Source organism: Solanum verrucosum, unplaced genomic scaffold (assembly GCF_900185275.1).
Source record: "Solanum verrucosum unplaced genomic scaffold, falcon-dt-bn FXZP01000149.1, whole genome shotgun sequence".
Classification (NCBI taxonomy): Eukaryota; Viridiplantae; Streptophyta; class Magnoliopsida; order Solanales; family Solanaceae; genus Solanum; species Solanum verrucosum.
This window is the reverse complement of record NW_026020295.1, coordinates 195,985-223,245: the sequence shown is the minus strand read 5'-3', so window position 1 is coordinate 223,245 and position 27,261 is coordinate 195,985. Positions and strand designations below refer to the sequence as shown.

Genomic DNA, 27,261 nt, shown 5'->3' with positions numbered 1-27,261 from the left:
ACAACCTTTAAACTATTACATAATATTGTTTCAGATTATGAAAAATCTATTATTGTGTCTTTATAAAAACATTAAATTTATTTTTTAATGTCCTTCTCAAATTTTAGACATTGCAACAAATCAACAATATTTTAATTTATAAGAATACTATTTCAATATTATTATATTAACTTTTTAAATTTTTGAAGTTTCAAATTTCATTTCGATAGGTTTTTGTAGGCTTGAAATACTAGCTCACATTTGAATAGAATTTATTTAGGAATGAATGTTTTCAAATGTGATAGAATTTCTTTAGGAATGAATGTTCTCAAATGGAAATAGAATTTTTATTGTTAGGAACGAGTATCCTAAAATGTGAATAGAATTTTTATAGTTAGGAATGAATGTCCTCAAATGTGACAGAATTTCTTTAGGAATGAATGTTCTCAAATGTGAATAGAATTTTAATTAGAGCATTTATTCGAATCTAAAAGATTTAATACACGAACGAAGTTGAAGATTGCCTTGGTTTTCTTTGCGGATTGTTTCATGTCTGCTGGTGACCGTTAGAGAATTGTTAAATCAAGTTATATTAATATGGTGACAAACTTGGCTCAATTCAATAAATATGCTTGTTCTTGGGCTTTTCTGGTGAGATATTGAATTGTTTTCTTGGGCATTTCTGGTGAGATATTGAATTGGTCATGCATGTATCGATCTCAAATTTATACTAATATTATTTAATACTATTTTTATTTTCAATACATGTATGAGCTTTCGAAATAATTTTGAAGTAATTTTTATACTAGAATAGACTTTTGGAGAATTATCAACACAACAATTTCTTTAGGAATGAATGTTCTCAAATGTGAATAGAATTTTCATAGGAATGAACTACCTACACATACTTTTAGAGTTGAATTAATAATAAGAATTAATTCAAGTTGATAAAATATTAGTTATGTGTTTGCAATACTTACTTTTGGATATTATAATTAAAAAAATATTTATTAATAATATAAAAAATTTAATAGTCTATTTAAAGTTCTAAAATATTTTATGAACATTGTATTACAACCTAGTTAGACTAAGCCCTGATTACTGTATTTCCCTCTATGACAAAGAAGTCTTCTGAATTAGATTTCTGTCTTCATTTTCCTTCTTTATTTATTTATTTTTATAATAATTAATGTAATTGAGGAAGTTGAATTGAATAAAATATTTATGAACAAGTTCAAGCTCACTCATTTTTTTTCGTACATTAATATTTTATGGTATAAATTCACTCTTCATGTTATCAAATTACAGACTCTTATATTTGATGTAAATGTAAATGTAAATAAAAAAGACCTTATTTTGATTGTTAGTAGCTTTTTAAAAAACTCATTAATTTATCTCATGCAAAGTTTTATTCATTTTAATGAGCTATTTTGTAAATTCAATGCTACCAAAAAATAATTTTGATCTTGATTGTACATTATAATTTTTGAAGGAGGTTCGGATGAATCCTTTCCGCTCACAAGTGTAGGGGAGTGGGAGTTTACTTGGTAAATATTTGTTTGTACGTGATATTTATACCAAATCAATGCAATTTACTATAGTAAAGCAATTTAATGAAGTGAATATTGATTATGATCAAGTGCTCAATAAATATAAATACGTCAAACATGAGATGCATTCATTGATTTAATGTAAACATCTTATACGAATAAGTTTTTATCAGTTTAAGTTAATTTTTCCATTCAACATCTTAAGTTCTTTCTTTATAAGGTGTCACTTCATAATTTACCTTGTAACAACATGGGATGATTGATAAAAAATAAATAAACATGTAGTTGTGATTTATATCATGATTTTAAACAGAATTGAATTTCTTAAAATCCAAAAGAAATGTTCATTATCGAGCTCGAAATCGTCTTTTTATCATTATTTGGACTTTAAAATGAATTATCATTAACCTTTTAAATCTTCACTTATTTGTAAAAGGTAATGACTCCTAATATTCTTACAATCATAATTTGAGTCAAAACATTAGTTTCACATCCATTTTTCTTAACACATTGATATCAATTATAATTGAAATAAGTATTAAAAACATTTTTAAATTTGACTAGTTTCGTCCTTAATTATTGATAATCTTAAAAATTACCCCTCTAATTGACTAACTAAAGTTAGATACACCATCGATCTAGTACACGACATAACAAGTGGTTTCAAACTCTCACACGATTTAACAAATGGTCTCAAACTCTTGTAGAAGCATGAGACTCGTAATAAAAAGTCGAGAGAAGTGTTAGAGTTGTATTTCACTCATATCGAAAGATTAAAAGTGTATTTAAGCTCAGTTAGTTAAGGTGAAAAAACTAATAATTCATAGCAAGTTTAGGAAATATTTTTTCCATTTGAAACGAAAATTTCTTTTAAGCGGGAAACGAGTCCTTTAAAACCTGTGTAAAACCCTAGAAAACAATGAATACGGCGATGGCGAAAGAACCGCCATGGATGGAATTGCAGGAAGGTATATGGGAAAACATATTACAGAGGCTGGGTGTTATAGAGATACTGAAGACAGCACGGAAAGTGTGCAGAAAATGGAGGCAAATATGCAAGGAACCATCAATGTGGCGAGTTATTAACATGCGGAATAATGGGAACCTCACTGAAATAGGTTACCAGTTAGAGAAAATATGCCGCCGTGCCGTTGATCGCAGTAGAGGTGAACTTATTGATATCAATTTGCAGTATTTTGGCAATGATAAGTTGGTTCAGTACATAGCTGAAAGGTAATTTATTTCCCCCAAATTTTAGGGTTCCATTATGAATGTTAATTTGCTATATAAACTGACTTTATGATGAATTATAACATGATTAGTTTAGTTTTATATGCTAAAATGTGTAATTTAAACCTAAGTTGCTCCAACTTTCCAAAAATGTTTGTTGCACCAGTGTCGGATCCTTAAAAAATGCAATACGTATTTGACACGCATACATTTTTGAAGAGTCTGAGTAACATAGATTTGAACCGCCTGCCAGACTTTTTAAAGACAAAGTTTGAGACGCTTCATTTTTGTGTGAGTTGCTCAACTAGAGATTCATAACCGATTGAGAGGTATCGTTGTGCAAAACATGTTGAGTGTTTCATCTCACTTAATCTGTGGTTCAGTGTTGTCATCAAGGCTCTAAGTCATACTTTCCATTGCTAAAGAAGCGACATTGAACATTTGATATTTCCATATATTTGTTATTTATGCTTATTATTACTGGTCCTATACTAATCATATACATATTTGCATTTTTTTTCTCCATTTGCGCTTTTTTCAATTAAAGGCTACACTTTATTTGTGCTTTGTGTGTAAAGCTCCAATGAACCTTAGCTTTTTTGCGCTTTTGATAAACTTAGTAATGATTCACTTTCATAACAATGTAGAGATTAGAGGGTTGTTTTTCTTGAATACAAGTTTAAGGGTTCATCATAAACATCTCGAATCTTGATCTTATTTACCGAGAAGTTTCACAGAGCTTGTATCCACATTATAGGACTATTCACCTCCTGATACATGTATAGTTGACATAATCCAATGTATGTCTCGTGAACTTTTTAAATGTTGATGTTCCTCCACAAGTAAGCTTAACTGAACATGGATTATGCATTTCTGGTAGCTTTTTGCGCCAAGTTGCTTTGTCTTATCTTCCTTGTACCATACTCTGAAATATGTGAAGTGTATTTGCTGCCATCCATGGTCTTCTACATCTCTTATACAGGTCTTTGGGAATAATGTTCGTCATACAAAGGTCTTTATTTATAAAGTACTTTGAATTCCTAAGTTTCTTAATGCAAGAGTAAGTATTGTCACAAAAACAGAACTCATGGAAATTACTTGAGTAAAAAAAAAAGGAAAAAAGAAGATAGTAGTTATTCTGTGAAATAGGAAACATCCTCTAACTCATCTCAAAGATCAAAGAATCAGTTTCATAAAGTTGTTATCTTTCAGATTGCAAAAAAAAAACAGACGAATCTTTATGAATTTGTTGTTGTAGTACTTCATTACTCTTTTTGTTTGTGTTGCCTCTGAAATTCCATTCCTTCTCTTACTTCCCCAACAAAAACTGCTCTTTCACTGCAGAGAAAGCATGTTGTTTTTTCTGTGGTTTTTTTTTTTCTTTTCTTTTTCTCAAGTTGCAAATTGTTATATCCTACTACTCCATCCGTCCCAATTTAAGTGTCTTAGTTGACTGGCAACGGAGTTTAAGAAATAAAGGAAGACTTACAAATCTTGTGGTCATCAACTTGCTATGTAGGATGTTGGAATTGAAAAACTTACTAAATATATAAAGAGACTCTTTTTTGGGACAGACTAAAAAGGAATGTAAGACACTTAAATTGGTACGGGGAGTGTTATATACCTTTCACTAATCTTTTGTACTAAGCCTGATTGTGTTAGGTGATATTGCTTCATTTCTACTTTGTACACCAGATCAGGAAAACTGAAGAGACTTAGTATTGCCTGTTGCTATTTTAAGGTATGTGAAAGCTTGGTTGAAGCAGTTCAAAAGTTCCCATTGTTGGAGGAGTTGAGTTTGACACACACTGCTATCACGATAGAAGGCATTGAAGCTCTTGGACACTCTTGCCCACGGTTGAAGTCATTTGAATTTAATAAGTCATTGTATATGGGATCAGTCGATGACTCTGATAACGAAGATGAAAGAAATGAAGAAGCTCTAGCTATTGCTAAAAATCTACGTACCTTGCACCACCTTCATCTCATTGGGAATAGTATGACAAATAAAGGCCTCCAAGCTATTCTTGATAGTTGTCCTCATCTTGTTTCTCTAGACTTGCGTCTGTGCAAATATGTTAGCCTCAACAAAGTCTTGAGTAGTAGAATTTCCAGGAATATTAAAGATGTGAAGCTCCCTCACGAATCTTTGGAGGGTCTTGAATTTTCATTTGAGGCTTGTTGGGATGAGGATTTGTCTGATAGCATGTCCGATGATTAGTGAAGCTGTGAACTTTTTAGGTCATTGGTTTATGAACAGTTCCTTCAGATGTTTGTGGCAAAAATATAGGGAATATTTTGTATTATGCATTCCCCATCCTCTAGTATCAATATTTTTGTCAAAGATCTACTTGCAACTACGTTCTTGTAAGTATTGACTAGACTATGTAGTGTTATTTTTCCATTTGACTTATTGTAATGTTTGGATTTTATTACTAGAGGTTCTCTACAATTTCTATGGGCATACAAATCCGCGAAGAAAATATATATAATCTAGACAAATATTCAGAAGGTAGGGGTGGGGTAGGAGAATACTATGAATATAGAATGTCTCTCAAACTCAACATGGACTTGCTTACTCTCTTTTTTTGACAAGAAAGACTTGCTTACTTTGTTGGGACTCATTTTAACTCTTTTTGAACTATTTGATTATCTTGATATACGATAATAAAATGTCCAATGTAATTGCACAAGGATAAAGTATAGGTAGATCTTAACCCTACCTTGGGAGAGAGGTGGTTTACAACTAGAGCTTCTTCACAATTGCATTGTTTTTCTAAAAATATATTGGCCATTCGATGTATATGATCAATTAGTTCTATATGATTAGTATACATATGTGCATCTCATTTCAACATAGGGAATAAATATGGAAAAAGATATTTATTTTCGTATTTTAGTCCTTTTTAAAAAAAAGTCTCATCGGAAAATATTGCACAAGGGGGTTATCGTTTCATAAGAGAGTTCTTTTTTGGTTGTCCAAATTTTAGCATGTAAAATTTCTATGGAATGATGTTCCAACTTATCCCTATTCAATAAATTCCACTAGATGAGTATCATATGAAGATAAACCTAGTACAATATATTGACCAAAGTTAGTAACAATGAAAGACATATAATTAAGTGTTATAGAACAATTGTTATTTTAGAAGTGTATGTGTATCTGCGATAGGGCAAATTATACAATATATATATACCATATTGACTAAAGATAGTAACAACGAAATAATATGGTCTAATCCTATAGAACATAAATTACACAGCTTTCCTTGAAACAAGATCAATGCAAAATCGCCACTCGCGTAGTTGCAATGACTATTTATTTCAACTATTTTAGCCCGAATCAATTGAAACCCAAGTCAGTGTTTCTATGCCTAGCTTTATATAGATATGGTCCAAAATGCATACGCGCTGCGAAAGGGCATATGCAGTTGATAGTTTCATTGATGTAATTTGGATAAAAGAAACAAGGAAGAATGACTGTTGTATCTTGATCCACAAAGAAGTGTCATTCCCATATCTTGATCCATTGGTCATCACTCACTGAAGCTACGATTCCTTTCGAAGGTGAATTTACTAATGAAGTAATTATACCAGAATGTGCACTATATGGTCTAGTTATGTTCCTCTGCAAGAAAGGATTCCACACCTCCAACAACTGCAACAACATTTAACAGGTATCAGATAAAGAGGTAAAAGGAGAAAAAATAATCAAGGACTATACATGTGAATAAACTTCAGATCTGACACGACAACTACTCAGTTTGGAGTTCTAGTAGTCGTAAATTTCCCTCAACAGAGAAGTTATGAAGCATTGCAAAATCATCAAACACGAGTAGGGAAGAAAAAATATTCAAATGAAATCAATATGCAATCAACATTTTCTTTATTGAGATTAAATAAATAGCAAGAATAACAACAATACTCTCGGAAGAAAACCTCATATCAAAATGAGCATTCCAAGACATATTATTATGACACCATAACGCAAACCTGCAGACAACGCATATTCTTACCCTCGTATTATTCCTTTTTCATTTCTTAGGGTTTGGCTGACAAAGAGAAAAGTTCTGTATTTCATTTTTAATTTTTTTCGGAATGGTTCAATATCTAAGAATCCTAAGTTATATTTGTTGTTTTTTGCATATATATATATATATATATATATATATATATTAATTGAGTCAAGTCTGCAAAGAAATTATGTATGAACTCAAACCCTTATCAGAAAATGTCCAAATTGTGGTAAGCATACCTTATCAGAACCAATCACCAACCCTAGAGGGTGCCCAAAGTGGAAAGTGCATGACTGGAACTTATTTCCACTAGAGTACAATTCATATAAACACTTTCCGTCACTAACAGACCATATCCGCGCACTATCTTCACTCACAGATGCCAGGTAGCTCCCACTCATCTCCCAGCAGATTGAATGGATGTCTTTGACGTGTCCCTATAAATAAATAAAAAACGAAACCACATTGATATGATATAGTTACACAACTAATGAGATATATAAAACAAAAGCTTGATAGACGATCAAGAATAAGCATCTTACTTGTAATTTTTTTTGGATCTTGTTAGTCTCTACATCAAAAATATTTATAATATTTCCAGTATAACTAGCCAAAAAGTCCCCAAGTTGAGGTTGAAATCTAACTTGACTAATACCTCCCTGCATTTGTACCAAGAGCTAATCAATACAGTTTTTCATGAATGAATTATAGTTATTACTCAATAAACCACTCTTTTCAGAGCACCGTACAATGCGTTGTTGAATGTGATACAGATGTTCTTTTGAAAACCTTGAAATTTCTTGAAATTACGAAGAAAAAATAATAAGAAAAAACAATTCCTACAATCAAATGCAAGAATTCAAGAAAAAACACATTCAACAATGATTTGAATTGGATAATTAAGTAATCTTCAAATAGAAATGGAAACAGAAACAACAGCTAACTATCGAAGTATGGAGCCTTCATATGTCATATAGAGATGCATTTTTATCAACATCTAAAGAAAAAGAAGAAAATAGAGACACCAACCTTAAAATTGAGTTTGCAATCACCGCTATTGACATCCCACAGTCTAATCTCGTCATTGCTATCACAAGAACTGAGGAGACTCAACTTTGTTGGATGAAAATCTATTGACATCACATGCCCATCATGGCCGACAAGCTTTTGGAAAGGATTGCTTCGCTGGATGAAGACAAAATGGTGAAACATGTACCGTATTGTGGTTATAATAGACACAGATCAAAAGTAAGCAATTCAAGTGATTATACAGTAATTCTTATGAGAAATCCTGATTATCAGTAGAAAATAAAAAGACTCTAAAGGTCTAAAGATGTTTTGGTAACAGGCAAGTTCCTCAAATATTGACTCAAATGAAATGTATTATAGACAACATAATATTATGATGTTGATATTTGATATAATTGAGACAAATGTTTTGAGTATTCTCACTACTGAAAAATACAATGTAACAATAAATATCACATGGAAAATTCAATGAGCAGCTAAAAATAAATATATGTTCTCATTGCAGTACAAGCAAAATAATCGGGATAATATTAGCACAGAAATCAGAAGAAATAATGTGGACCAAGAACAAGAAAATCATAGAACTAATGAATATATATCCTGGTGATTTGAATCTGTGCTGACTGCTACTTGTGAGCCGTTACAACTTAAAAGAAAAGTAACTGAAAGACTCATTCGACAAAGGATCTGCAATGGAAACTAGTGGTAGTACCTTTGTTGCATCCCATATCTTCACAGTTCTGTCAAACGAAGATGATGCAAACACTGTTGAGTTTGGTCTAAAACAGACATCTGTGACTTGATGAGCATGCCCTTGTACACTACAAGTTCTGTTATTTCCTAACTCCCAAATCAAAACCTAACATAGATCACAGTACAAGTTTGTTAATGGGAGAATTTCAGACAAGCACTCTTCCATCTGACCAGCTAGAATCCTGTTGAAGATTAATAAGACAAACCTTCCCGTTGTCTCCACCGGTAGCCAACAACTCTCCTTTTGAATTGAAGTGGCAACATAGGAGCTTGCTCATTTTTGTGTCAAGGTTACTAATCTCTTTAAAAGAGTTTTCTGCAAAGCAATATGAAATCAATTATCCTTTGTGGCCAATTGGGTTCTCAATATGACATAGATGCACAACCTAACAAGGTGAGTATAGAGCCAAACAACAGGTGACACCAGTTATGTACAGTCCTTATGGAGGATTAACATTTTCTGTCAACAGTCAATTATCTAAATTGCAACATTTTTAATATTAGATTTCTTAGGAACCATTAAACTTGTTGTCCCCTACCTTTCTGCGGAGTAGCAAATTTTTTCGTCGATGCATCAATTGAACTACTTGCAATGACCAGACCATCATCTCCTTGGGAATAGCAGCTTATAGTCTTATTCTTTGCAACACCAGAGACAGTAGCTTTTATGCAAACCTACAACTCAGGAAAATATTAAAGGAGCAAGAATAAAGTAGATGAAGACTACATTGACATTCCATGCGCATTCGTCCAAGTGACTATTATGGTGACAGAGACAAGAACAAACTAGGAAAGTGAAGTCCAATCCAAAAAAATGATGATGTTTATCAGCGGCAGAGTGAAAACGAATCACCAGCACATGAAGGGCTTAAGAAGTAGATGCAGAAAAATGATCTTACGGATGCCAAAGAACTCAATGGAGCTTTCCTCTTTATGCCACTCTGATACAAAACACAAATAAGAAATTAGAAGCCAAACAGGGGCACATGTTTCCTCAATTCTGGCAGTGCTAAAATATTGCTGAAATTTAACGACGTTCAAATAAAATCAGTTTCTAGCAACAGCCTTTGTGATATTAGCCATACCTTATTTGAATACTGCAGTCCCAGCTGGTTTATTTTCTCCTGCACTGCAGGTTGCTTTCCAGATCTTCTCTTAAGTCCTCCCATAGGAGCTAATTTTTGATGGCTAGTTGGTAAAAACTCTGGGGTCCTCTGATCTGTATCAACTAACATCTGTTCAATGCCAGAAGAAAAAGTTAAGGCAGGAAAAAAATCTCAATCACAACAGTGTAGTAGGGTAAACCTATATTTTGTCCCTCAATCTGTTGATTACTGGACTATGCAAATACTTTGAAATTTTTCTCTTTTTTTCTTTCTTCTACATAGGTTTCTGCTTTTAAAGTTGAGTTTTAAGTTACAGTTCTTATTTTACTTACTAATAACTTGTTGTACAAGGTTTTTACAAAGAGATTTCAACAACCAGAAAATTCTAAAAACCAACTCATGGTTTCCATGGCTAAAATAATTGCATTATGTTACAATCCCTAGGAGCGAAATAGTTACTTGAGTATTCAACTTACTCCTGCATCTATTCCACTTGAGTCAGCTTCAGTGAACATACGGAAGAAATCAACAGTACTTGCAAGGGCAGGAAGTTTGAGCTTATCCAATGTATGTACTATGTACTACTACATTTGGTAGAACATCCTATAGTGGAAAGGGTGTAGTTCTCAAAAGACATTTAGTTGGCACTATTACATTGGGATGTACAACTGGATGGCTAATGACGGGGAATTGAAGCAACTCCCAGGGTTGAATATGAAAGGAATGAACTAACTAAAAGCTGACCCGAACCTAGAGGTCCTAAACACCATAATGGACTTCACATTTCTATTAACGCAAAAGTTCAAGGTACTCACAACGGATGGCCATCCTTGATGAGATGCTTGTTGGAGAGATATGTTGTTCCCTGCAGGAACAACAACGCAAAAAGATGATCAAAAGGAAATATAATTTTAACAAGAAAGATAAGGTGATCTACGGGTACAAAGCATAAGAAATCAAAAGGAAATTTAAAATTTTGAAAAGAAAGATAAGGAGATCAAAAGTGCATAAAATGCCAACACAACCTGATGGAACATTGTACAATATATAAAAAAACCAGCTAGGCCTCAATTCCGAGCTACTTGGGCACATTGTAAAATTTAATGGTAAAAAGTACATGAAATTCATCTATCTGATCGCAACACGAACTTCTCATGGTGCTTTTTCTAAAGAGAAAATGTACTGAATAGCACTCATCAAACTGATTATTTTGCTGAATCTAAGTCTTAAAGATTGTCTGTTTATTTCATACTTCCTTCCATGTTAGTTTTCCTAGTGTATTTTGCAGTGAAAATTGCCAATTGATAATGAATCGAACTTCAAAATGAAACTGGAACTAAAACTAAGAAATTACAGGGATTAAATCTTGGTCAGCAATTCAATGGAAATTAATTGCACATACAGAGTTTCATCTTCAAAAAACTCAAAAGGATAAAAAGATGTGAAGGGAAAGGGCATTGTATCAAAGTTCTATTTTAGAAAAGCCTCCGGCGCATACTTGCTTTGGTGGATCTTATTCCTAAGTTGTCATATGTTCATCCTTTCTTACTTCAACCTACAACATGCATCTCTACCCAAATGGGGAAGTGTGTCATATACAAACTTAGTTGTAAATTTTTTACTAAAGGTAATCTCTAACTAGCCATTGGCATAATCACCAAGAGAATGGGAGTCAACGATAGATATCACATGTGTAGTTTCATCAAGTTGCGCTCATATATCAAACTAGCTTCAAATTGGAGTAGAGCTCAATTCGAATATATGTACACAAGATCAAACACAAATCATTATAGAGTAACAAGCAAATTTACAACCTTAAAATCGAGTATAATACACATCTACTAGTATAATAAATTTGTATCTTAGAATCAAATCGAAAAGTAATTTTATATTACAAACAACAACATACACAGTGAAATCCTACAAGTGGGTTCTAGGAAGGGTAGAGCGTACACATACCTTACCACTACCTCGTTTCCGGAGGAAAAATACTTTTATATTAAATATATAATGTTTTTTTTTGTTTTCTATAAGTGTAATACTTGATAAACTCTTAATACACTTTATACTTATGTCAAAATAATTATTTTCAACAACATTGGTTGGCCTTAAGGTTACACATGCCAAAATTGATAAACATGCTAAGGTTGAGTTAGTCGAGTTGTATGTACAAACAAATGTGGCTCGCAGCTCGCTTAATATCTCTAATTAGTTGAACAACTAAATATTACTCCCTCCGTCCCATTTTATTTGGCAACATTTGACCGGGCACGGAGTTTAAGAAATAAATGAAGACTTTGAAATGTTTACCAAATTGCCCTTTAAAAAGTAGACTCTTTTTTCTCTCTCCTCATAAATGTATTGAAGTATTATTTTAAGATTAAGTGGGACCAACAAGGATAAAAGAGGAATTGTACCTTTATAAACTTACCATATAAGGAAATGTGACATTCTTTTTGGGACTGACCAAAAAGGAAATGCTGCCACATAAAATGGGACAGAGGGAGGAGTACCTGATAAATAAGGAACAAGAGCAACCTTAGACCCATGCAGGCAACATTTATTTATCTTTTGAAAATGGTAATTGTTTCTATTTATGTAGAACCTATGTACTGAAACCCGTATTTACAACAACTCTAATAATACCGACATATCCCTATAATGAGTCTAAGACATCAATGATAGAGACGGTATCATAAGAGTAAATTTGATTACACCAAAAACACAGAGGCACGATGTCCGAGGTTTTCATCTGAGGTCCCTTCTGGGCCCTGGATTCCCATTCCGGTGGACTTCTTCCATCGGAATTATCTCTTCTGTCTATCAACCTCTCTTCTTCTATTCATCTTCTTCTCATCATGGGTAGCGATATCATCTATTTTGCGGTAGGTTTTAAATCTTATGACATTACAAGGAAGATCTCAAGGGCTGAGATTTGGTATGAATGGGTGGAAAGAGGCCGAAACATGATGACTAGGGCGAGTTTCAGCCAGAAAACGATGGAGTGGATAGTTCACCTTTTGAAGGAAGCATCGAAAACGAAAGGAAACTCGGTGAAGAGATGGAAAAATCACGACCATTATTCTGAGATTTTCTGCTCAAGAAATTTTAACAGATTTGGTCGCTATTTTAGTATCATTAATTTGCAAGGAAAGAAGAAAAAAATTATTATTATTCCAGAATGGTCATTTAATTCAGGGTGGTTGGATATTGCTACTAAGATAACCAACTTCATTAATATCAAAACCACAAGGACAGTCAAGCTTTTACATCGTACGACGGAGGAAGGGCTCCTTTATGCAGAGGCTGTCAAGAATAATAAATGGTCAACCAGAGAGATGAATGATGCTGGGGTAAACAGGAAAGGAAATTCCTTATTTATTTCGGAAGATGCTAGGAAAACACAAAATGAACTTCTGGATAGGAGCGTGGTAGGAAGCCTACCAGAGGAGATCTCGAATGTCCATCTTGCTGAGATCCGTCGTTGGGCAAATAGTTCTTGGAAACAACACCATGGTATTTACATATATGAGATGGGACGCAACCAATTTCTCTTTGAGTTCCCAACCAAGACAACAGCAGACCATGTGTTGAAGGGAGAATGGTTCTGGAAATCTCACAAATTCCATCTAGACTGGTGGACGCCATGCTCAAACTCCATCGAGGAAAGCCTGAAGGAAGTTTGGATCAGACTGGTAGGCCTTCCACTCCAGTTTTGGTCCCAAAAGATCCTTCGAGAGATCGGAAATCTGTGCGGTGGATGGATACAAACAGAAGAGGAAACAGAGCTCCGAAACCACCTAAAATGGGCTAGAATAAAGGTAAGAGGGGATGAAGAATCAGTCCCAAAGACGGTGGAACTGATACACGATGGATATATCTTCAAGATCCAAATTTGGATTGAAGCTCCGGCGAGGTTGGTGAATAGTGGACAAAGGGGGAAGAAGGGTATTACCCAGCAGTCTATGAAGAAACCCTACTTTATAGAGGGTAGGGGGGTTTTGAGTGCACCGAGGTGATGGGGCACGTGGGCACTTCAAAGTCGCAGGAAAATTTGAATTTTACAGATGGGCAAACGTACCAGAGGTCACGTGAAAGGGATGAGGGTCTTGATACACGTGTGATAGCACATGCAGGCAATTTAAATGAGAAGAAGGAATTTTTGGGCTGGGGAAATTTGGGACATGATCCAGTGGCCCAAATCGGTTTTAAAGAAGGGGAGGGGAAAAATGCAAAAGGCCCAGCAGACCCTTTTATAGATGAAATAATAGCAAATCAGTGGAAAGAAGCGCAGGCCTCTCAACATATCAGAGGAGAAAATATTTTTGACACTTCATCAGGAGACTCACAAAGCGAGGGAGAAGAGCTAGATCAAGAGCTCCAGGATGCAACTCAGAGGGATGATGACGCTATGTCAATCATTCAGATGGACTGTAGATTAGAGATCGACACTTATGCAGAACTAGGAAACAAAGAACTTGGAGCTGTGAATGTTGAGGAAGCCACTCCATTGAATTACACCGAGCTACCAGAGAACTTCGAACCAACATCGGACTCTACAATTCCTTTATGGGTCCGACAGAACATCATTAATCTGGGAAAAGAATTTGGGATTCACTTTAATGGGTGTGAGGAAATTGCAGAGGAACTGTTCATGAAGATAGATGGGAAAAGGCAAAGAACCGGTGAAGAAGCAAAGGCTCTAATGTTGATGACACCAAAATCAAAAGTCTCAAAGGAACTAAAAAACCTGGAAGTGGGAACAAATTTTTTTAGCTATGGCACAAGAAGTAGGGGGGGATGCAACATCGTGCAGTCTCATGAAGATTAACATAGTTTCATGGAATGTGAAAGGACTAAATGATGCCAGGAAAAGGCTGGTGATCAAAAGTCTCATACACAATTGGAAGGCAGATGTATTTTGTTTTCAGGAAACTAAATTGCAAGGGGATATAAACAACTTAGTGAGAGATTTATGGGCCAACAGATGGGTAAAACATGCTCAATTAGAGGCAAGCGGAACTAGAGGGGGAGTCATTCTAATGTGGGACAGCAGAGTTTGGGAGGGGGAAGTATGTGAAACAGGTGCATATTGTATTACGTGCAAATTCACCGGCAAATCTCTGGACTTCAGCTGGCACATGTCTGGAGTTTATGCCCCTAATAACAGAGGAGAGAGAGGAAGTATGGTGGGAATTGTGCTCGGTGAGAGGTCTTTTTTCAGGACCTTGGGTGGTTGGGGGGGACTTCAATACAGTCAGATTCCCTTCAGAGAAACGAAATTGTACCAGATTTAATAAGGCCATGACAGACTTCACAGATTTTATCGAAGATGCAGAGCTACTTGACATCCAGCTAGCGGGAGATGTTTTTACATGGAAGAAAGGAGAAGGCCATGATCCTGCAGCCAGGCTGGATAGATTCCTGATCTCTGAGGAATGGGAGAACACTTTTAAGAACATCAAACAATCGACATTACAAAGGGTCATTTCAGATCATTGCCCTCTGATATTGGAATGTGGTAATTGGGAGAGACCAAACTCCTATTTCAAGTTTGAGAATTGGTGGCTTCAAACAGAAAATTTTAAGGAAATGGTGAAGACTTGGTGGGATTCCAGTAATTTTAGGGGAAAACCTGACTTTATCCTGGCAAGTAAATTAAAATACTTGAAGGACAAACTCAAAGAGTGGAGCAGAACAAGACAGGGAAACTTGGGACTACAGAAACAGAGCATTCTCAATCAACTGGCTGACCTAGAGAGGATACAAGACCAAAGACAACTCACAGATGATGAATCCTATTTAAGAGCAGTTCTCATCGTTGAATTTGAAGATAATGCAAAGAGAGAGGAAGTAGCTTGGAGACAAAGATCCAGAGCTTTGTGGTTAAAAGAGGGGGACAGGAACACTAAGTTCTTTCATAGAACTGCAAACAGCCACAGGAGATACAACAACATAGATAAGATTTCTGTTAATGGAGTGTGCACGCAAGAACCAGCAATAATCAAAGAAGAAATCTTAAACTTTTATCAGAATCTTTACACTGAGACAGAGAGGTGGAGACCTTAGTTCAGTGCTAGAAATGGCAAGATGATTAGTGAAGGGGACAATATCATGCTGCAGAGTCAGTTTACAGAGGATGAAATAAAGGATTGTGTCATGGCATGTGCTGGGGACAAAGCTCCAGGCCCTGATGGGTACACTATGGCTTTCTTCATTACATGTTGGGAGGTAGTTAAAAAAGAGGTAGTCGCAGCTGTCCAAAATTTCCATGATCATGGTATTTTTGAAAGAAGTTTTAATGCTACCTTCATAGCATTGATTCCAAAAAAGATAGGGGCTAAGGAGTTGACGGATTTTAGACCTATTAGTCTTATAGGGAGCATATATAAGATCATTTCAAAAGTTTTAACCGAAAGACTTAAGAAAGTGGTTCATAATCTGGTGGATGCCCAACAAATGGCCTTCATAAAAGGTAGGCAGATCATGGATGCAATTTTGATTGCAAATGAATGTGTGGAGGAGAGAAAGAACAGTAAGGTGCCAGGCATTTTATGCAAATTGGATATTGAAAAAGCCTACGACCACCTGCATTGGGGCTTCCTCTGGAAGTCTTTGGAAAACATGGACTTTGGAGGAAAATGGCTAAAATGGATTAAGTTTTGCACTACAACTGTGAAGTTCTCTATTTTGATAAATGGTGCCCCCTCTGGTTTTTTCTCATCAGAGAGAGGATTGAGACAAGGAGATCCTTTATCTCCTTTCCTCTTTATCCTGGCAATGGAGGGCCTAAATGACATGCTCAGAACAGCCCAAACAAGAGGATGGATAAGAGGATTCAATGCTAATATGAATAACAGACAAGGTCTGGCCATCTCCCACTTACAGTATGCTGATGACACATTGATATTTTGTGATGCAGACAGCTCTCAACTAAAGTACTTGAGAGTAATTCTGATCCTTTTTGAAGCCATCTCAGGCCTACACATCAATTGGAGAAAGAGCTTCATCTTTCCTGTCAATGAGGTGCCTAGGATAAACATGCTTGCAAATATTCTAGGGGGGAAGATAGGGGATCTCCCCACAACATACCTTGGCATGCCTTTGGGTGACAAGAGCAGGTCAAAAGGTATCTGGAACAACATTCTAGAAAAGTGTGAGAAGAAGCTGGTGAACTGGAAGAGTCAATATTTGTCCTTGGGAGGAAGAGTCACACTCATCAACAGTGTGCTAGATGCTCTACCCACATATATGATGTCTGTTTTCCATATGCCTACAAATGTGATTGATAGAATGGATGCAATTAGGAGGAATTTTTTGTGGCAAGGAAATTGTGATCCTAATAATCATAAATTCCATCTAGTGAAGTGGGACCAAGTCATTCTCAGCAAAAAGGAAGGAGGTTTGGGGATAAGGAATCTGAAAATCCAGAATCAAAGCTTACTTATGAAGTGGTTATGGAGATTTGCCTCACAAGAACAAGCTCTCTGGAAGGAAACAATAAAGGCTAGGTTTGGTATGGAGAATTTGTGGATCACCAACCTGTCCACACAACCCTATGGAGCTGGAGTATGGAGATCCATTAGAAATTTATGGATCAAATTTTTAACAAATGCAAAATCAAGGTAGGGAATGGTGGAAGGACTTTGTTCTGGGAAGACAAATGGGTGGATCAGGTGATTCTGAGAAATAGGTTCCCTATTTTGTTCAACATGAGCCTTCAAAAAGAGGCTACAATCAGAGAAATGAGAGATAATCAAGGGTGGGATCTAAGGTTTAGAAGACATCTAAATGATTGGGAGGTCAATAAAATAGTTGAGCTACTCAACATTCTAGGGCAGTACAAAGATCTAAACACAGATGAGGACAATCTATTTTGGAATCCAGATGAGCAAGGCAGATTTTCAATTGGCTCGGCTTATAGAAGCTCACAAAGACCTGGTACTCATATAGGTGGATGGCCTTGGAAGATGATTTGGAAAGTCAAGATACCACTCAAGATAGCATGCTTCACTTGGCTGTTAGCCAATCAGGCTGCACTCACTCAACACAACCTCATGAAAAGAGGCATGCAAATCTGTTCCAGGTGTTGGTTTTGTGAATGTGAGGTCGAGACAATAAATCATCTCTTTCTACATTGTAGAGAGGTTGCGAAGTTGTGGCAGATTTTCATCAACTTAAGGGGCATCAGTTGGACTATGCCAAGGAACATCAAAGAAGCTCTAGCTTGCTGGAACAGAGATGGGAATCAGTCAGGACACAGGGAGAGATGGAAGATTGTCCCAGCCTGCATTTGGTGGTCTATATGGATGGAGAGGAACCAGAGATGTTTTAAAAACAAGAGCTGCTCTATGCAGAATTTGAAGTTGAATTGCATGGCTCTTTTCTTTTTTTGGTGTAAACATGAATATCCTCAAGATGCAGAGGATATTCCTAGTATTTTAGAGTTCTTATGACCTCCATAGGAGTTCTTTTCTTTTAGCAACTTTTGGATGTAAGTATTACTAGAATACTCCTTATGTATTCTTTGTTTATAATACAAGTTACCTTTCTCAAAAAAAAAATGCAATTCAGTTTAACTTGTTGCATACTACTCTCCCTATTCTCAAAAACTCTGAGGTTTCTCTCTTTCCATATTTTCCACCAAATAGTTGCAGGGACAATTCTCCAGTTACTTCTGTTTTTTGCTTGTGTCCCTGCTTCTTCCCAGCTATATAGAGCCTCTGAAATTCTCCCAGGCATGGACCAGGAGATGTTTTTAAGTCTCAGGAACAGATTCCACAACTCGCCAGTGACTTTGCATTGGATGAACAAATGATTGACTGTTTCTGCAGTTTTCCCACATCTAGAGCAAAGTGTAATTCCCCTCTTCATTACATTCTCCTGTGTCAATACTACTTCTTTAGCCAATAACCACACAAAGCAAGACACCTTGTAGAGGATCTTGGCTTTCCATATATGTCTCCAGGGCCACTTGAGTAACTGCAGATTTTGAATGGTTCAACTTCTTGTACACTGCACCTACTTTAAAAATCCTTTTACTGTTTCCCAACCACTGCAATCTGTCCCGCCCTATTTCCAGACCACTAAATTGATCAATGCTTCTAAAAAATTCTATTACTCCTGGAATTTCCTAGTCATTGAGGTGTCTTCTAAATACAAAATTCCACCCTTAAGGAGTACATAAGTCAGCTATAGTACTTTGTTGCTGAAGAACTAAATTGTAGATGTCAGGGAAGAGAGTCTCCATATTTCCTTCTGCATGCCAATCATCCTTCCAAAATCTAGTTTTTATGCCATCTACCACTTTGATCTTGGTGTTAGGTTTGAATTCATTCCAAAGTTCTCTAATGGATTTCCATAAGCTAACACCATAGGGGGTGATAACCTCCTTTGTCATCCAACTATCACTCTCTTCATATTTTGCCTTTATTACTGAGCCCCACAAATTCTTATTATCATTTGAGTACTTCCAAAGCCACTTCATCCTCAAAGCTTTGCTCTGGTTCTTCATGTTCTTGATCCCCAGACCCCCAACTCTCTTTTCAGTGATCACAGTTTTCCATTTGACTAAGTGATATCCTCTCCTTTCCTTGTTCCCTTGCCATAAAAATTTTCTCCCGATGCTATCCAACCTATTGATGATTCCTGGTAGGACAGGAAATAATGACATCATATATGTTGGAAGTGCATCAAGCACAGAATTTATCAAAGTTAGTCTTCCCCCTAGTGAAAGGTACTAAGACTTCCACCTTGCTAGCCTCTTCTCACACTTCTCAATTACCCCATCCCAACCATGCAAGCCATATTTATAAATCTATACCACATGTCATTTCCATCCGAAATGGTGTTCGTGTGGCTTGGCTAGGTTAGGAAGGGAATCACAAAGAAACAACTGTTATTCAAGAATCGTTTTCTATGTTAGCTAGTTGGGCAGGCTTTCATATGGTAGACCCCCCACCCCTTAGATCTTAAATTGGTAATACTTGTATGTAGCCAATCACATAGCTCTACATGAGACCCTTTCAAAGGCCAAACGACATTCATCAATCTCATTCCTTTCCTTTATGTGAACTTGAACAATGGTAACTAAAAGATGTACCAAGGTCATCAATTTTTTTGAGGTTGAATATCCTTACATGTTTCATATGGGGCAAGCAGGTGGCGCACATGTGCTATAGAAGCACATGTTCAAAGAACCGCAATGAACATCAAACTAGTGATTCATTTTATAAGGATAGTGTGCTATAAGCCCAATTGTGTGATCAAGATTAAGAAACTCAATTACCCTTCGGGGTGGCCCAGTGGTTTGGGCTTGGGACTTCCATGTTGGAGGTCTCAAGTTCGAAACCCCTTGCGAGCGAAAGCAAGGGGTTTGCCTTTTGGGTCGAGCTCGTCGCACCAGGCTTGCCTAGTGTGGGTTACCTCTCCTATGTGGTTTGTGAGCTAGTGCATAGGAGCGGGGGTTTTACCCTATGCACACCCAAAGAACAGCGGTTGCAGGTTTCCCTTGTCATAAAAAAAAAAAAAAAAAAATTAAGAAACTCAATTTGAAATCTTAGGTTGGTTAGAAATATATCGAAAATAATTAAGATATTACCACATATAGTCTAGGTAGTACTCCTATCAAGGTAGCCCATGACTCATCAATAAGTCATTCTAAGTGACACGTTACTAATTTATCATTCTAGAGTAACACTGTGCTCCTTATTTTCTCGAAAAACAAAGTAACACCATGTTCCATAAACTTGTATTTAATAATAGTTACACCACGACACATTGATTGAATCAACCTAAAGTTGGCTATTTAATATACTTCTTATAATAGTATAGTAACTTTAAAGTCCATCGCTTAGCCTTACGTATTGAAAGTTTTAGTTCTAGAATAGGTATGAGAGTTGAGGGAAAGAGAATTAACCAAAGGTGTAAGTGTGAAGAGTGAAGACCTTCTATTCTATATTTTAAGATCACTACATGTTCTCAAAAATTCAAACCTACAAACTTGCTCTCCTCCAAAAACCCTATTCCCCAAGCCCTCATAACATTAGTCGCTTCCTTGTGCTTGCATTCCAAGTTAGAATTACTTGGAGAAGGAGAAAGCAATTTAGGCAGATTCAAGTTTGTTGAAGTGTGACCATCTCATTTAAAAGTTTAAACTGTTAATGAGAGCACACTTTATATGCTTAATTATATTCTCAGTACGACCCCTCACCTGTGGCCCGATTCTTTTTCATGAGCCAAACACGTAAAATTTCTCTTTGATAATGGGTTGCAGTGAAACTCAATCTCAGGACCTTTGCGTGCTTCGATACTATGCTCAATTATGTAACTATCTCATCTAAAAGTTTAAGTTGTAAGAGAGAGCACATTTTTATTTACTTAATTATATCCTCAACAAAGTCGACGCAACTTAGGTAGTTAGTTCAAAAGTGACTACAGTACACTTTAGGAGGCAGGCTAATTCTAATCAACTTTGTGCTAGATTCATTGCCAACCTATGTGATGCCCCTCTTTGCTATGCCAGCTAAGTACTCAAAGTTCTAGACAAATAAAGAAGAAAATTCCTATTGCATGGCAACAAGGAGCATAAGGGTTTCAACCTGGTGAAACGGAACATAGTGCAGCAGAGCAAGGAGCATAGAGGTATGGGGTTTAGAAAGTTGAAGCTACAAAATAGCAGCCTGCTGAAGAAATGGTTGTGGAGATATGTTGAGGACAGACCAGCCCTGTGAAAGAATATAATACAGCAGAAATACGAACAAAATGGACAATGCATTGATGAATCCAATGACACTTGCAGAGTTAGACTATGGAGGACCATCAGGTCCCTTTGGACCAACCTTGGGAAGAACCTTACGGAGCAAAGTAATCAGAGCCAAATATGACGAGACTGACAACTGAATAACTAAAGAGGTCACCACACCTTATGGTGCGAGTCTGTAGAGATCCATTAGTGTTATGGAATGAATTCAAACCAAACATTGAGATCAAAGTGGTAGATGGTGGAAGAATTGATTTTTGGTAGGATGAATGGCACGAGGCTGGCATCATGGAACTTTTATTACCAGATATCCCTAAGTTGGGACTTCAATCCCATAACAGTTGCAGAGTTATGATCCCCTCAAGTTGGAATTTTACTTTTAAAAGACATCTAAATGACTGGAAAATTCAGAGTGTATGTGACTTTTTCAGCACAATTGAGCCCTTGGAGGTATGGAGATTGGACAAGACATCCTAATCTGGCAAGGTACTAAAGAAGGTGCCGACTACAGAAAGCTAAATCATCCCATTCAGATCCAAGAAACTAGCCTTGAAAGAACATCTGAAAAGTTCAGATACCTCTTAAGGTTGCCTGTTTTGTGTGGTTGTTGGCTACAGAAGCAGTTCTTACACAAGATAACTTAATGAAGAGGGGAATTCAGCTGTCCTGGGTGTTTCTTTTAAGGTGAAACTGTTGAACCAGTTAACCATCTCTTCCTGCGCTGCATGGTTATAAATCAGCTACGGAGATTGTTCCTTAATCTTAAGAAAATCTCTTGGTCCATGCCTGGGAGAGTCACAGAAGCTCTTCTGAGCTGGAAGGAAGCAGGTACACAGGCAAATGATAGGAAAAGATGGAGAATTGTCCCAGCTAGTATGTGGTGGACAATTCAGAGTGTGTGACTTTTTCAGCACAATTGAGCAGTTGGAGGTTTGGAGATTGGACAAGACATCCTAATCCGGCAAGGTACTAAAGAGTAAAGACAGTGCTTACAAAGTAGGTGCTGAATAAGAAAGCTAAATCATCCCATTCAGATGCCAAGAAACTAGCCTTGAAAGAACATCTGAGAAGTTCAGATACCTCTTAAGGTTGCCTGTTCTGTGTGATTGTTGGCCACAAAAGCAGTTCTTAGACAAGATAATTTAATGAAGAGGGGAATTCAGCTGTCCTGGGTGTTTTTTTAAGGTGAAACTGCTGAGACAGTTAACCATCTCTTCCTGCGCTGCATGGTTATAAATCAGCTACGGAGATTGTTCCTGAATCTTAAGAAAATTTCATGGACCATGCCTGGGAGAGTCACAGAAGTTCTTCTGAGCTGCAAGGAAGCAGGTACACAGGCAAAGTATAGGAAAAGATAGAGAATTGTCCCAGCTAGTGTCTGGTGGACAATTTGGAAGGAGAGGAACCTTAGATGCTATGAGAGTATAGAGAATAGTATGGAGAAAGTCAAACTGAATTGTGTTCTGCCGTTATATTTTTGTGGTAACAAGTTGTATTCCAATGATATTGTCTCTATCATGGATGTTTTAGATTCTCTCTAGTCACAGACAGTAGATCATAGAATACTCTTTTATATATAGTTCCAGAGCAAGCAATGCACTATTTTGGTTTAATTCAGATACAGATGCAATTACCATTGCCAAAATAAAAACTTCTCACTTTTTAAGATGGTTAAAAGGGAAAGAGAAAGAATTCCTAACTGGACATCCAAACTGACAACTAGTAGAATCGTAGACATAATTTGAGCTTTTAAGTGGACCTTGGTGAAATTAGAAGGACCTAGATTAAATTATTATTGGCCACTCACATATGAGTAAACTATGAAATAAGTTACCTTGACTGAAAATACTTGATAAAAATCTAGAACTCGACCAAGGCTAAGAACTAAGGCATTTAAACAGAGTATGATGGCTTCAAGATGAGCTTCATTATCTGAGCTTGTTTGGAAGAGAGTGTTAAGAAGTCCCACATTGGTAGAAGGATGGGAATTTGGTCTCCTCATATGGCCTTGGACAAATCTCCCCTCATGAGCTAGCTTTTGGGATTGAGTTAGGCTTAGGTGCCATATATTTCTACATGGTATCAGAGCCAAGCCCATCCCAATTTGTTGTTCACCGATGTTGGGCCCCATTTATAAGTGTTCACGCTCACGCTTCCGCTGAGGTCTGGGCATGCGGGGGAGTGTTAGGAAGTCCCACATCAATAGAGAGATGCAAATTTGGTCTCCTTATATGAACTTGGACAAACCTCCCCTCATGAGCTAGCTTTTGGGATTGAGTTAGGCCCAGGTGCCATATCTTTACGGAGAAGGATGGATTTTATGGCATGAGTTTCTGCTTGGATCGTTTCAATTGAATATTGAATTTTGAATTTAAGAAACTTCCTCAATCATATACATTCTGCTCCAGGAAACAACTCATCCAAAAAGATCTAAGACAAATCACTAACCCGAAAGCAAGGGGTTTGCCTTCTGGGTCGAGCTCGTCGCACCAGGCTTGCCTAGTGCGGGTTACCTCCCCTATGTGGTTTGCGAGCTATTGCATAGGAGCGGGGGTTTTACCCTGTGCGCATCCAAAGGGTAGCGGCTGCGGGTTTCCTTTGTCATAAAAAAAAAAAAAAAAAAATTATCCCATCTGTTAACGATTACTTCCAGCCACAAATGGTCAATTTTCCTAATTTGACCGTGAGGAATCTTAATCTTTAGAAGTTTAACTAAGAGACTGACCATGCACTACATCTGCTTCATCTTTTCTATCAAACAATATTATAAACCTCCTAATAGAATCATTATTACTTGATGTGGACCATATCACAATTTTTTACTTTTCTATGTCCCAATGTGGATTTACCGTCATAATAATCTATAAAGTATACTTTAAGAGTTCAACTCAATTTATTCGACAACCCAACAAGGACAAATTGTATTGTTGCAATGTTATCACCATCAGTGTTAGAGCTTCAATCATCCGTTCTAGATGTAAGTCTATTGCTTCAAACCTCTCCTGATGCCTAAATCCACCAATGTGCCATTACTTTACGGGTAAAAGCTAAATACTCAAGAACACATTCAAATGGTTGTGTATCATGAAGTAACAAATTAGTCATGTCTCTTCGTCATTTCAAGGATAATAGGAGATCCTTCTCTCTTCGCATAACTTTCTTTCCTATATATACTAAGTATAGAAGTTTTCTCAAAATATCAACATCTATATTTGGAAAGAGAATTGATGCATTCAGGAGCAGTTGTTGAAAATCTTGATATCAAGAGCTGCTGAGCATCTGTTATTAGTTTCCTACTAAAACAGAGGAATGTTTGATTTTTTCTGGAGGGACTGATAGCTTACAAATAGATCAGCAAATCCTAGTTAGCAGGTTCAGGTATCAGCAAAAACTAAACAATCTTAATCTGATTACTTGTGCATCTTTCAACAATGTAATTCTTCTTTTCAATTTGGAAATGACCAAGATATTCAGTATCTAATCAGACCCTATCTTAGTATATAAAGATAATCCCTTTAAGTTGGAGAATCAAATGCAAAGCAGAAATACTATTTTGATGTTTATGGCAGAGATGCACAATAATCTAAAAAAAAAAAGAAATTTATAATGTGCTACACATTATAAGTAAGTGCTCTTCAATATATATATAAAGTATTTGCAGACTATATTAATGTTCAAACAGTCAACAGACCAAAGCAAAAGACAAAAATTTACAAACTAAATGCAAAATATTTAATGTTAAATTACAAACAGACCTGAATCATAAAGTTCCAGTGAAGAAGGCAAAGCGTTTGCAGGGGCATGAATACTTGGTTCCATTAGCATAGGTCCTCCCAAGTCTATGCCAGGTCTGTCATCCTGAAAGAATAAAAACTTGTCAAATCTTTTCAACTAATTATTCATTAAAAAAGTTTGCAAATGTGTGAGGAAATGTAAACACACTCTTGCATTCCACTTCGGAGGTGCAGTTGGCATTTGACAGCTGATGGACATGAACATACAACAAACAAAATTAGAAGATTCTGATACACCAACTCCACAATCAAAGTAATGGTGGTTTCATATACAAAACATGTTTGGACCATCTAGTTAATGTGAAAATTTTATCGCATAGTATAGGCCAAGCAGTTGGTTCTAATTACTAGACTAATGAGCATTTCTTAATAGCCAAGTTTTGCAAGGAACACTTGAAATTTCATATCTCAGAAGGTCATAATTAAGAGCAACACAGAAAGAATAAGAACATGGCTTTGTTCAATTTTCTTTTGTTGCCTTAGCAGCTTAAGACAATTATATTATACCAATTAAGGAGAACAAAGTACACATCACATCAAGCGCTCAACCTTTACTTGTTGAAGTAACTACGCAGACATTGTATTAAAATGTGGCAAGAATGATCAGTTTAGCAATAAACATAACATGGTATTACCCAGAATTTCTTGCAAACGGAAGCATGCCACCCATTTCACCTATCTCAGGAAACTGTAAGCCTAATGTCATGTCTCTTTGAGAAGACAAATCTAGTGATGCAAAATTGGTATCATAAGTTGACAACAAATTTAGAATTTCAGCATCCATAACATCAGGACCAATGGATTCCATCACAGGAGAGGATGTCATCAAAAGAGGTGACGACATCACATTAGATATGTTTGTTTTTGTATGATCAGAGGCATAAGATTGATGCAAACTGTTATCAGCCACAATGTTTTCCACAGTCTGTGAGACCTGAGAATTTAGAAATAAAGCATTTAGTTAGCAATTATTTCATATCAGTTAAACATGAACAAGGCATAGGAAAGGTCCATGGGTAACACCTTATCAAAGGAACCAGTGGTCAATACAGCATCGTCAGGGAACCTAGATTTGTAAGCTTCATAAAATTTACCCCACCAAACTCGCAGAAATGCTTCATGGGGAGAATTAATGGCTGAAACAAACCACAAAATCATTACTTCAAAGCTCGATATCACATCACATTAACTCAATCAAATATATCTCTCTAATATAGTAAAGGACAGTTAATACAGTAAAAACATCCAACACTAGGTAACTACGATGTATCACATCAATCAAAGAGAATGACCTCAATTTATCAACCAAATTTCAACATGATCAACAGTCAACCATATGGTGATATGTAAGAATTACCAAACAAATTAAACATAAGAATTTTACGACCCTTTAAGGTAAACAACAACCATTACTAAAATCCCTCCTAATTCATTAAGTGATAATTTCTAGCAATTGATTAAAAGAGAAAATTCATTAAAAAGAGCTACTTACCATTACGATTTTGATTAGCCTGAATTGCATTGGAGAATGCCTCACCAACCTGATGGAAACCTCTACTAGACATGTAATCAAGAATTACACGGTCAAGTCTGAAAAAGCACAAGCAAAGAAATCAAGAAGCATGATGAAAAATAATCAAACAAAGGGAAAAAATCACATACAACAAAAATCAAAAGAAAAGTAGACAAGCAGAGATTATAAAGAATATTAATCATTAAAAACGTAAGTAAAAATAAAACTTAGGGTTAGTAGCTTTTGCTATAAAATAAATGAAGATCTATCATGTAAAAAACTTACGAGAGTTGAGCCGCCGAACTGGTCATGATTACTAAAAGCAAACCCTTAGTTAACCACAGAAAAGAGGAGGAAGGAGATTTGGGCGAGAACAATTGGGAAAGACGAAGACTCTCAAGAACCAAAATCTCACTTAGATTACACCAAATATATATATATATATATATATAAAGCATGAAAGCCCTTAGCAAAATGTCGTTTGTCTACTTTACCCTTTTAAAATAGTGTTCACACTAGACAAAATAGTT

At 36.2% G+C, this 27,261-nt stretch overlaps 2 protein-coding genes across 2 annotated transcripts; one reads left to right on the top strand and one right to left on the bottom strand.

Annotated features, from left to right (window-relative positions):
• Nucleotides 1–2,435: 2,435 nt before the first annotated feature.
• Nucleotides 2,436–5,191, top strand: LOC125834677 (F-box protein SKIP19-like). The gene is made up of 2 exons (XM_049513815.1): nt 2,436–2,762; nt 4,455–5,191. Exons 1-2 carry the CDS (start codon nt 2,449–2,451, stop codon nt 4,978–4,980), a joined length of 840 nt encoding a protein of 279 aa, XP_049369772.1. The 5' UTR covers nt 2,436–2,448; the 3' UTR covers nt 4,981–5,191.
• Nucleotides 5,192–6,267: 1,076 nt separating this feature from the next.
• Nucleotides 6,268–26,808, bottom strand: LOC125834683 (transcriptional corepressor LEUNIG_HOMOLOG-like). Its single transcript, XM_049513820.1, has 15 exons — nt 26,711–26,808; nt 26,242–26,354; nt 25,854–26,152; nt 25,367–25,406; nt 25,180–25,282; nt 10,479–10,528; nt 9,643–9,792; nt 9,457–9,498; nt 9,097–9,232; nt 8,764–8,873; nt 8,517–8,663; nt 7,805–7,960; nt 7,318–7,434; nt 7,015–7,212; nt 6,268–6,417 (listed from the first exon to the last, which is right to left on the bottom strand). The coding sequence occupies exons 1-15, from the start codon at nt 26,781–26,783 to the stop codon at nt 6,268–6,270; spliced, it is 1,884 nt and encodes a 627-aa protein (XP_049369777.1). The 5' UTR covers nt 26,784–26,808.
• Nucleotides 26,809–27,261: the final 453 nt, after the last annotated feature.